At 46.7% G+C, this 12,890-nt stretch overlaps 1 protein-coding gene across 1 annotated transcript in view; it reads right to left on the reverse strand.

Annotated features, from left to right (window-relative positions):
• Positions 1-3,855: 3,855 nt before the first annotated feature.
• The window catches only part of LOC144485971 (junctional adhesion molecule-like), a 45,654-nt gene continuing 36,619 nt past the window's right edge, over positions 3,856-12,890 (reverse strand). The window contains exons 3-6 of the mRNA XM_078204047.1: positions 12,039-12,383; positions 11,373-11,717; positions 9,992-10,100; positions 3,856-8,414 (exon numbers count right to left, since the gene is read on the reverse strand). Coding sequence (XP_078060173.1) covers positions 8,342-8,414; positions 9,992-10,100; positions 11,373-11,717; positions 12,039-12,383 — 872 coding nt within the window. The 3' untranslated portion in view covers positions 3,856-8,341. The remainder of the gene's footprint in view (positions 8,415-9,991; positions 10,101-11,372; positions 11,718-12,038; positions 12,384-12,890) is intronic.

Here is a 12,890-nt window from a genome sequence, read left to right on the forward strand (position 1 = left end):
CCAGGGACAGCAGCTCCCCAGTGGGGGGGGGGAAGAGGAAGCCCCTTACCCACACCCTCACCCACTTCATGTCTCTCCAGCTCGTCACAGATGTTAGAGAAAAAGCAGTGTTACTGCCCCCCAATTTGTGAATGGGGGAGGCTCTTATAAAACTCAGCAATCTCTAAGGCAGTGGTTCCCAAACTTTTTTCACTGGGCCGCACTTTCGCAATAAAAATTTGCTCGTGCCACACCGAATTTTTTATTGATAATACATTCAAAAACAAAAAAAAACAACTCCGAGCAGTGCTTGATTCATAACATAGAACGCAACTAATTTATAATATCATGGGACATCCAGAAAGTATAAAACAATCACTTTGGAAAAATATCTAATCCATGTTTAAATGTTTCTTTGATTGTCCTTGAATCTTCCCGCCACACTTGCCATCCTCTCTCGCCGCACCAGTGTGGCGCGCCGCACCCTTTGGGAACCACTGCTCTTAAGTGTTTGTTGAATAATTGTTCTGTATGTCTCACTCACCATCTTTGTTGTATTCTGTGTGTGAAATAAATTAAATCATTCAAAATTCACAGGGTGGGGTGTGTTTTTGTACAGATTTGGGAATCATGACTTCTGATCAATGACCTCATTGACAATGAGGTACTTAGGAATTTTCTAGGGCAGTTGAAGAAAGGGCAGATGAAGTGGGGCAAAGCATTAATCTTCACCCCCATTGCAGGGGTGGTGGTCCCCACAGTGGAATTGACCAGAATGGGCACCAGAGAGCAGCTGGTGACCCAGAGTGTTAAGGTGGTGAAAGCCTGAACCCTCCTAATCCCGCAAAGCTGCCACAGTGAACCCACCAAATACAGCTGTACTGGGGAACCCTTAAATATAGTGGACTGTTTGTTGCAGGTCTTCCTTGATATCCTGCCTGTTACTGTATTTATTACTTTGTTCCACTTAAGTATCCAGACAAAGTCACAGAGTAGTTCAAAATGATTTATTCTTAAATTATAGGACTCTGAAAGGTCAGCAAGGCCAGTCAGAATACAGATTTCAGGAATACAGAAGCAGATATAGTTTCAAATTCAATTACAAATAATTAACATATACCAATCAAGGTATAGGAGTTATCTCTATCCACTCACAGCTATTGATTAAGGTTACATCATCTGTAAAATACAGATATCAAAACCAATCACAATGGGGAGAATTTTACCATTTTGAGTCTAAGTGCCGAATCCAGGCGTCAAATAGATCCGCGCCTGGAATCCTCTTTGCAGCGCGCCCATACGCGTTTTGCCGGCTCCGGCCCAATCCGCGCCATGTCCGGGCCTTAGTGCTGCCGGACCGATCGGAGCTCTGAACTGCGCATGCGCAGTTCGAAGAAAATCTGACAGAGCGCGCCCGGGCTCAAAAAAAAGCAGAAAGAGCGGCTCTCTGACGTTCATCCTCTGGTCGGGGGGGAGGGGAGGGGGAGGGGGTGTGACCGATCATCCCCTGGGGGGAGTGGGAGGGGAGGGGGTGTGACCGATCATCCCCTGGGGGCGGGGGGGGAGAGGGGGTGTGATGTCTCATCCTCTGGTCGGGAGGGGGGTGTCGGCTGCCAGTCTGCGGCCAATGCCTCCTGCCGGAGTGGACGTGCGGCCATGCCATCCCACGAAACATAGAACATAGAACAGTACAGCACAGAACAGGCCCTTCGGCCCACGATGTTGTGCCGACCTTCATCTGAAACCAAGATCAAGCTATCCCACTCCCTACCATCCTGGTGTGCTCCATGTGCCTATCCAATAACCGCTTAAATGTTCCTAAAGTGTCTGACTCCACTATCACTGCAGGCAGTCCATTCCACACCCCAACCACTCTCTGCGTGAAGAACCTACCTCTGATATCCTTCCTATATCTCCCACCATGAACCCTATAGTTATGCCCCCTTGTAATAGCTCCATCCACCCGAGGAAATAGTCTTTGAACGTTCACTCTATCTATCCCCTTCATCATTTTATAAACCTCTATTAAGTCTCCCCTCAATCTCCTCCGCTCCAGAGAGAACAGCCCCAGCTCCCTCAACCTTTCCTCATAAGACCGACACTCCAAACCAGGCAGCATCCTGGTAAATCTCCTCTGCACTCTTTCCAGCGCGTCCACATCCTTCTTATAGTGAGGTGACCAGAACTGCACACAATATTCCAAATGCGGTCTCACCAAGGTCCTGTACAGTTGCAGCATAACCCCACGGCTCTTAAACTCCAACCCCCTGTTAATAAAAGCTAACACACTATATGCCTTCTTCACAGCTCTATCCACTTGAGTGGCAACCTTTAGAGATCTGTGGATATGGACCCCAAGATCTCTCTGTTCCTCCACAGTCTTCAGAACCCTACCTTTGACCCTGTAATCCACATTTAAATTTGTCCTACCAAAATGAATCACCTCACATTTATCAGGGTTAAACTCCATTTGCCATTTTTCAGCCCAGCTTTGCATCCTATCTATGTCTCTTTGCAGCCTACAACACCCCTCCACCTCATCCACTACTCCACCAATCTTGGTGTCATCAGCAAATTTACTGATCCACCCTTCAGCCCCCTCCTCTAAGTCATTAATAAAAATCACAAAGAGCAGAGGACCAAGCACCGATCCCTGCGGCACTCCGCTAGCAACCTGCCTCCAGTCCGAAAATTTTCCATCCACCACCACCCTCTGTCTTCGATCAGATAGCCAGTTACCTATCCAATCGGCCAACTTTCCCTCTATCCCACACCTCCTTACTTTCATCATAAGCCGACCATGGGGGACCTTATCAAACGCCTTACTAAAATCCATGTATATGACATCAACCGCCCTACCTTCATCAACACACCTAGTTACCTCCTCAAAAAATTCTATCAAATTTGTGAGGCACGATTTGCCCTTCACAAATCCGTGCTGACTATCCCGGATTAATCCGCATCTTTCTAAATGGTCGTAAATCCCATCCCTAAGGACCTTTTCCATCAATTTACCAACCACCGAAGTCAGACTAACCGGTCTATAATTACCAGGGTCATTTCTATTCCCTTTCTTAAACAGAGGAACAACATTTGCCACTCTCCAGTCCTCTGGCACCATCCCCGTGGACAGCGAGGACCCAAAGATCAAAGCCAAAGGCTCTGCAATCTCATCCCTCGCCTCCCAAAGAATCCTAGGATACATTTCATCAAACCTTCAGGATGAAGCAATTCCTCGCGAAGAAGATGAAGCAGAACCGGCCGATTCTACAGTGGCCGATTCCACCGTGTAAAGGGATACACCATCACTGGTACACTACCAGCCACAGCCATCTCTCCCGCTCTCTTGCCCCTGCAGGGAAGAGTAATCTGTGGCTGGTAGTGTACCAGTGATGGTGCCAGGAGGCATCGGCCACAGACTGGCAGCCGACCCCCACCGCCCCCCCCCCCCCCCCCCCCCCCACCACCCCGACCAGAGGATGATACATCACACCCCCTCCCCGCCCCCCCCCCAGGGGGTGATACGTCACACCCCCTCTCCTCCCCCCCCACTCCGACCAGGGGATGAGACGTCACACCCCCTCTCCTCCCACCCCACTCCGACCAGGGGATGAGACGTCACACCCCCTCTCCTCCCCCCCCACTCCGACCAGGGGATGAGACGTCACACCCCCTCTCCTCCCCCCCCACTCCGACCAGGGGATGAGACGTCACACCCCCTCTCCTCCCCCCCCACTCCGACCAGGGGATGAGACGTCACACCCCCTCTCCTCCCCCCCCACTCCGACCAGGGGATGAGACGTCACACCCCCTCTCCTCCTCCTCCCACCCCCCTCCCGCCCCGACCAGAGGATGACCTGGGTCAGAGAGTCGTTGCAGTCTCTGACCCCGCTCTTCGGAAGCTGCAGCAGCGACTTCAGACTTTTATTTTGCAGGTCGGTTACAGCCCGGACGCGGATCGGGCCAGAAGACGGTAAAGTGGGATTTGGCGGTAGAGTTGGGCGCGCGGTTCATTAAGTCGATTTAAATACATGCAAATGCATTTAAATCGTCGGGCCGCCCGATTCGGGCGTGGGCCGGACCCACGCCCGAATCGGGTGTCGGTAAAGGTGCGATCTGCTCGTATTCAGGTGCAGATCGCGTTAAAGGCCCGACGCCCAACTTTACCGTGATTTCGCGCCCGTTTGGTAAAATCAGGCCCAATCATTGCATTCCTGCTTAATTATAATATCCAATCAGTGTGAAGACTTAAATCATGTCAGCTGACCGAACTCATCATTGATGCCAAGTTATCATTGATGTCCGAGTTTGTGTCTGTGTTTATGGATATCACTCCCTCCTCCCATGTCCAGATGTCTGATTTAATGAATTCTCTCAGACTCAAGTCCTTTACGTTTATCTGTGTTGGCTTCTATAAAGATTTCTGTTTCTCTTATAGCAGCTTATGTGATTTTGAAACTTGAGTGATTATTAACCCTTTTACCGATGAAAGGAAAGATCATGAAAAGCAGATAACCTTAATACAAACTTTATACAACACAAAATATGATTTAGAGAATCACTAGTAGATTATTTCATTTGTTGTACATAAAGTAATGGCAGTCTTTGGCAGGAATATATTTCTCAAAAATACTGTAGTGAGTTTGAATATTTTGGTCTGATTCAATTTAAACCATGTCATTTGTCTGAACACAATATTTTCAAGTTACTTTTTGTAGTAAATTTCAGTGTAAACTCAGGTGGCACAGACTTTCCCCACCCCAAAAACAAACACTAGCAGACAGAAGACCGTAATAGTTCAGTTTTTACTCTTGGGCTTTATGTTGCTGATTGACAATCCAACCACATTATTATTCAGCTATTATAATTATCCTTTTATTAAAGAAAGGAGCAGAAATATGTTCTCAACTTTTAAAATGATAACTTTGTACACTTTCCACCTCATCCTCCAGTGTCTAATAGAGGGTACGTAAACGTTGACAGCGAATGGAGCTCTGGCAGCATCACCCACACTGAGAACAAGTTAATAAATTCATCGGAAACTACCTGATGTTCCCACTCATCAATGGGAAATTTTGGAAGTTACCATCTCACACAGCAAGTGACCAATCGACACAGCTGACTCGGCAGCCTATCAGAATCCAGTGTTTCACTTCACTGACACACTAGGAAGCTTTTATTGAAACAAATTTTATTTCAACAATACAAATATAACAAAAATAATTAGCTTCACTTTTGGAAACATAGAAACCCTACAGTGCAGAAAGAGGCCATTTGGCCCATCGAGTCTGCACCGACCACAATCCCACCCAGGCCTTACCCCCATATCCCGACATATTTACCCGCTAATCCCTCTAACCGACGCATCTCAAGACACTAAGGGGCAATTTAGCATGGCCAATCAACCTAACTCGCACATCTTTGGACTGTGGGAGGAAACCGGAGCGCCCGGAGGAAACCCACGCAGAGACGGGGAGAATGTGCAAACTCCGCACAGACAGTGACCCAAGCCGGGAATGGAACCCAGGTCCCTGGAGCTGTGAAGCAGCAGTGCTAACCACTGTGCTACCGTGCCGCCCATATTACCAAATGAAAATACTTAATCATGACAAGATACAATTCTTAACTGCTAACTTAGCTCTATTAGTTCATATTTTTAAGTACTGTTGCAACTATACAAGGCCTTGGTGAGACTGCACCTGGAGTACTGTGCACAGTTGTGGTCCCCTTATTTGAGAAAAGACGTGGCATTGGAAGCAGTTCAGAGGAGCTTCACCAGATTGATTCCAGAGATGAGGGATTTGTCGTATGAAGAGAGATTGAACAGTTTAGGCCTGTACTCTCTGGAATTTAGAAGAATGAGGGGAGATCAAATTGAGGTTTACAAGATGATAAAAGGTATGGATAAAGTAGACGTGGAGCGGATGCTTCCTCTTGTGGGGCATTCTAGGACAAGAGGTCATCGTCTTAGGATAAGGGGCAGCAAATTTAAAACAGAGTTGAGGAGAAACTATTTCTCCCAAAGGGTTGTGAATCTGTGGAACTTACCACCCCAACGTGCAGTAGATCTGGGACAGTGAGCAAAATCTAGGGAGGAGTTAGACAGATTTTTAATTGGTAATGGGTTGAAGGGTTATGGGGAGAAGGCAGGAAAATGGGGACGAGGAGCATAGCAGCCATGATTGAATGGCAGAGCAGATGCAATGGGCCGAATGGCCTAATTCTGCTCCTATATCTTATGAACTTTTGAAATTTAAGCAATATTCCTCAGAGGCACAAACCCCTCTTCAAAATCAGTTCGCAAACAATAGGCCTATGTTCTGGTGCATGGGCTGCCAGACTTCAAGCCTCCAGAACACCTCTGGGGAGAGATATCTATTTTCTAGCAGGTCTCAAACTATAGTCACAAGAGAGGGAGAGTCTCCTTGCAGACCCAAGTCTAAGTGTAGCTCCTCCCATTAACTCATGACTCAGCCTGTCAATCAACCTAATTAAACCCTACTCTAAAACCCCTGGGGACAACCCAAAAAATCAACCGAATTGTATCAGCTCAGCTAAATCATATACCCAAATATCTAGGATCAATTATCCTTCTACATTCCCAGCATGTGGACTGTCTGGAACAGACAGATTGATACTGATTCAACAAAGTAGGTCTTAATCATACCCTTCCACAAGAACCATGATACAAATACATTTCTTAAAGGCACAGTATCGTCACAAATTGAACACATACTTTGGTTCACTCTTCACAAAAGAATGCACAAATAACCTCCCAGAGACGTTAGGGAACCAAGAGGGTGGAATTGAAGGAAATCAGTATTGGTAAGAAAATGGCTAAATTAATGGGGTTCAAGCCTGACAATCAGCAGGGCCTGATGATCTACATCCCAGAGTATTAAAGGAAGTGGCCCTCGAAATACTGGATGCATTTGTGGTCACCTGTGAAAATTCGATGAACTCTGGAACAGTTCCTACAGATTGGAGGGTGGAAGAAGTAATCCATGTTGACTGAGATCCTCGAATGACAAGACACAACCCCATTGAATCAAATCACTTCTTAATTAAATATAAAATCACGACTACACCCTGTTTAAAACACACAAATGATTCTACCTTCCTCTGCTACCACTACAAGTTCCTCAGCATAGGTTTAAACGAACAATACTAATCTAGTGACTTCCAGTGAAGTTGTGGAGATGTCATTGCCTAATCGTACTGGCCAGGCATGAATGGAGACCAAACTCCCTCTTGAAGCTGAAAGCTTGAGGCTCCCTTCCACAATGGTTCTTCCTGAAGGTTATCACGGCACGGTGGCACAGTGGAATATAAGAACATAAGAAATAGGAGCAGGAGTAGGCCATCTAGCCCCTCGAGCCTGCCCCGCCATTCAATAAGATCATGGCTGATCTGAAGTGGATCAGTTCCACTTACCCGCCTGATCCCTATAACCCACAATTCCCTTACCGATCAGGAATCCATCTATCCGTGATTTAAACATATTCAACGAGGTAGCCTCCACCACTTCAGTGGGCAGAGAATTCCAGAGATTCACCACCCTCTGAGAGAAGAAGTTCCTCCTCAACTCTGTCCTAAACTGACCCCCCTTTATTTTGAGGCTGTGCCCTCTAGTTCTAGTTTTCTTTCTAAGTGGAAAGAATCTCTCCATCTCTACCCTATCCAGCCCCTTCATTATCTTATAGGTCTCTATAAGATCCCCCCTCAGCCTTCTAAATTCCAACAAATACAAACCCAATCTGCTCAGTCTCTCCTCATAATCAACACCCCTCATCTCTGGTATCAACCTGGTGATCCTTCTCTGCACTCCCTCCAAGGCCAATATATCCTTCCGCAAATAAGGGGACCAATACTGCACACAGTATTCCAGCTGCGGCCTCACCAATCCTCTGTACAGATGCAGCAAGACATCTCTGCTTTTATATTCTATCCCCCTTGCGATATAGGCCAACATCCCATTTGTCTTCTTGATTACCTGTTGCACCTGCAGACTGGGTTTTTGCGTCTCATGCACAAGGACCCCCAGGTCCCTCTGCACAGCAGCATGTTGTAATTTCTTTCCATTTAGATAATAATCCAATTTGCGATTATTTCTTCCAAAGTGAATAACCTCGCATTTGTTAACGTTATACTCCATATGCCAGATCCTCGCCCACTCACTCAGTCTGTCCAAATCTCTCTGCAGACCTTCTACGCCCTCCACACGATTCACTTTTCCACTTATCTTTGTGTTGTCTGCAAACTTTGTTACCCTACACTCAGTCCCCTCCTCCAGATCGTCCAGATCTCCAGACGCTCCATCCTGATGCTCAGCTGCTGTTGTCACAAGGCCCCGTGCTTCACGTTAACAGGTCTCCCCTGTCAAAGGGACATCATTAGAGGTTTCATTTTGATTCATGCTGTATCTGGTTGGTTGCCTAGGAGAGGAAAAAAACAGCAGAGTTCAGGTTACATGAAAATAATCCAACACTTTGGCCAGGTGAGTAAAGGAGCCGTTCAGGAGCACAGACCCATTAAATTCCACACAACATCCTGGGTACCAATGGCAGCTGGAAAATGGGTCACAGGAGCTGCACGGTGATGGAGCACAGAGTGTAGAGGAGAGGAGGCTTATCGGGGAGGCAACGGGCAAGAGCTGGACAGTCCACAGGAGCTGTGCTGACCCACAGAGGGAGGGTCAGAGGATAGAGTTAGAGAACCCTGCAATAGTTCCTGCTGCCACTGTGAGGGGAGTGTGTGGGGATAGGCGGTGAGCACGGAGATGTGGATATTGAGTGAGACAAGGAAATCCGAGATGGCTTTCCCAGTGACTGAATCCTCTGATGTCCGGGTTAAGGGGAATGTTTTAAAAGTGCAGGAGGTGATTGACTAACAACAACTTGCATTTATATAGCACCTTTATAGAACACCCAGAAATACTTCATGGAAAGATAAACAATATTTAACATTGAGTTACTGAGGGAGAAATTCAGGCAGAAGGATAAGTTTTAAAGGAGCATTATAGTGGAGGAGGGAGAGAGAGTCCAAGGTTTAGGAAGGGATTTTCCGAGATTAGAGCCCAGGCTTTTGGAGGTATGATCAGCAATGGTGGAGCGGTAGAAATCGAGGGACGTGCGAGAGCACAGAATTTCAGAGATCGCAAGAGTTGTCGGATAATCCATTCATAGGATTCTGTGAGAGATGGGAAAACAACATCATTCAAAATTTGGTAAAAATAGAAAATAAACGATAAAATCAGGAGGTGGCCATTCGGCCCCTTGAGTCTGTGTGCCAACATCCCAATTGCCTGCTTGCCCTGCAGGGAGACTGTGATTCACGCACAAGGACACTAAAATCCTTCAGAATACCAACATTTTCCAGTCTGCCAGCTAATCTGTTTTTCCATTCTTCCCAGCAAAGTGGAAAATTCAGACTGCCCATATTATAGCTTTGTGTCCTCTTTGTGTCTTTGTGTCCTCCACACAGCTTACTTTCCCATCCAGGGTTACATCTTCAGCAAACTTCGACATATATGAAGGGATGGAGTGTAATAAGTCACTGACATGGATTGTGATTAGCTGAGGCTCCAGCACTGATCCCGGCAGCACCAGTTACATCCTGCCAACCAAAAATCACCCATTGTTCCTCCTGTGTTTCTGTCCACTCACCAATCCTCAATCCATGCTACATTACCCCCAATCCCCTGAGCCCATGTCTTGCGGAACAACCTATTGTGTGGCACCTTATCAAATACCTTCTGAAATCCCAGATACATTCCTCATCCACTGGTTCTCCCAGTGGGATAATATTCGCTCCTTTCCAATCCACGGGGACTGTTCAGCAGCAAGAGGATGACAAGCTGGAAGTGACTGGTTAACGCTGCTCAATGATAGGGTGGATTGAAGCATCCTCACAGCTCAGTAAATGGACAGTTCTGGAGTTCAGCAACATTGAACAAACATTATAAACCAAAAACAGGATCCCAATGGAAACAGTGGAACATTCTGGAACTCACCGTCTTTGTCGCTTTCGGAATATGTAAATCCCAATTCCAGCAACAACAAAAACAGCAACAAGAATTCCGATTCCCAATCCAACTCTTGCTCCAGTAGAGGGTCCAGGTCCTAGATACAGAATGAAGCCATTAACAGACTGGGACACACTCACAAAACTAACAGCAGAGACCTTCAGCACCGAGTATTTCAGAACCGTCCCCAGTACAGACAGATCCCTGGTTAATTCTAGTCCTGGAGGGATGTGGGAGTTTAGACACCGATAATCACACACACACCAGGTCACCCCACAGCTCCTTGCACACACACACTGCCCCACAATGTCATCGATACATGCTTTCCAATAGAGATAACTGGACATCGAGCAACAACAGCGCCCCCTCTTCACTCCCCCTTAAACCCAAACAGCCCACTACAATAGAGCAAGAACTTCATTCTAATGTCCGGTGGAAAATCTCGGGATTCGGTGGAACATCCGGCGTCGCAACATTGACATGTCCGCCCTGAGCGAGACACGATGGGCAGGAGGAGGCCAACTTAAAGACCAAGGTGGTGGATACACCTTCTTCCAAAAGAAGACCGTCGTCTCTACAGTGTTGGCTTTGCCATAAAAAACAAATTGGTCAAGACGTCTCAAAGAACCCACCCCTCCCCCCCTTGCAGGGGGAGCAAACAGCTCATGACCCTACGGCTCACCCTGCCCCAGAAACAGCTCATCACAGCCGTCTGTGCCGACACCCCAACCACTTGTCTTAGAATGCACAAACTGGAGATGAAGCATCCGCAAAGGCACCAGTCACCTCGAGCGTCACTGAGTAGAGCCACGCAGAGGCCAAGCGTAAACAGCGGAAAGAGAGCGCAGAATCCAGAGCGTCCCACCCACCCGCCCATCTCATCAAACACCAGCTGCCAAACCTGTGGCAGAGTCTGCGGCTCCAGGATTGGACTGTTCAGCCAACTGCAGAACCCACCTCCCTGGAGTAGAAGCAAGTCATCCTCGACCCTGAGGGACTGTCATAGAAGGAGAAGATTAGTGAACCCGTTGTGGTTTTACAACAATCCAATCGCTTCATGGTCACTTTTATTGGGACCAACTTTATATTTCCAGATTTTTATTTAATAAACTGAATTTAAATGTTGGCAATTGGGACAAGCTTAGTGGTTTAAAAAAGGGAGCGGCATGGATAAGTTGGGCCGAAGGGCCTGTTTCCATGCTGTAAACCTCTGTGACTGTAAATTCTGAAAGTGGGATTTGAACTCACATTCTCGGGATTATTAGACCAGGCCTCCGGATTACGGGTCTAGTAACATAACCACTGCACGACTGAACCCATAAAAATCAGAGATTAAATACAGAAACATACTGAAACAGAAACCTCTCACCTGTTACAGAGAGATAGACGAGATCAAATTGCTCCCAATAATATCTTGTACTCGTCCTCTTGTAAATCTGACACTGATACTGGTTCTGGTCTGACTCCCTGAGGTCCGAGAGCAGAACTGACCAGTTTCCTTGTTCCAGTTGATCTTTGAACAGCTTTGTTCTGTTTCTGAACCGTGGGTCTTGTTGTGTCAAATCATCGTTTCCATTGACCACTCTGTGTAAGATATCACCCTTGGTAGTTCCCCAGATTCCCAGTAAATCTGAGATGGTAACATTCCCTTTGTAGGTACAGGGCAGCACAACCTGCTCCCCAAGGAACCCAGAAACTGGGACAGGCGAGTCACCTGGAAAAGATTGAAAGTATTTATAAATGGATAGAACCTCCTTGTTGAACTCCGTATCTGAGGGACAGGACGGTGAGACTCAGAAACAGAAATAACAATTCTGGGTAGTTGAAGGACCAGTTACAGGGAACAGTGACCCACACCACTCACTCTCACACAATCATTCTTTGGTAAAATATCACACAGTATTTCAAACCTTCCAATGTTACTCGCTGTCTATCTAGTGAAACAACTGCAGAAATGTTCAAAAGACTCGAAATAATTTTAATAATACAGTCACTGCATCATAAATGTGGAATATCTGAAATAGAAACCTCTCACCTGTTACAAAGAGATCGACTGAATCAACTTTCTCCAAGTGAATTTGCTTATCAATCCTCTTGTAAATCTGACACTCGTACTCGCTCTGGTCTGACTCCCTGAGGTCCGAGAGCAGAACTGACCAGTTTCCTTGTTCCAGTTGATCTCTGAACAGCTTTGTTCTGTTTCTGAACCGTGGGACTTGTTGTGTCAAATCATCGTTTCCATTGACAAACTTGTGTAAAAATTCACGTTTGGGTGTCCCCCAGATTACCTGTAAATCTGAGACTGGGACATTCCCTTTGTAGGTACAAGGCAACACAACCTGCTCCCCAAGGAACCCAGAAACTGGGAAATGTGAGTCACCTGGAAAAGATTGAAAGTATTTATCCACAGATATAACCTCCCTGCTGGTACATTACATCCCAAGCTTCACATGGTTACACTGCCATGCTTGATTTACAAGAAGCACTGATCAATACCTCACTGCTTTCATTTGTGTGGGAAGGTTAAAGCTCAGGCATTGAGGGCCTTCAACTAAAACCAGCTTGTGCTGGATATTTGTAAGCACAGAGCAGCTGGACAGCACTTTCAATCACATGTTTTCCATTTGTCCACATGCTGGGAGAACACATCAGGATTTTGGTCACCTCCCCTTGGGAGAAAAATCACAGACTGGGGGGTGGACAATGTGAGGTGGAACTCAGGAGCTGAAAACTGACCCGAAAACCAAATGGATTCACCAACCTGATGACCCGACTCGCCACGCTCCTAGATAATTCCCAGCTCTATTTGATCCCAGTGCGGTCCCAGACTCCTGATCCCAGAGCTCAGGATCTCATCCCAGTTCCACTTGATCCCTGTCACCCATTC

This window comes from Mustelus asterias, unplaced genomic scaffold, assembly GCF_964213995.1.
Source record: "Mustelus asterias unplaced genomic scaffold, sMusAst1.hap1.1 HAP1_SCAFFOLD_257, whole genome shotgun sequence".
Taxonomy (NCBI): Eukaryota; Metazoa; Chordata; class Chondrichthyes; order Carcharhiniformes; family Triakidae; genus Mustelus; species Mustelus asterias.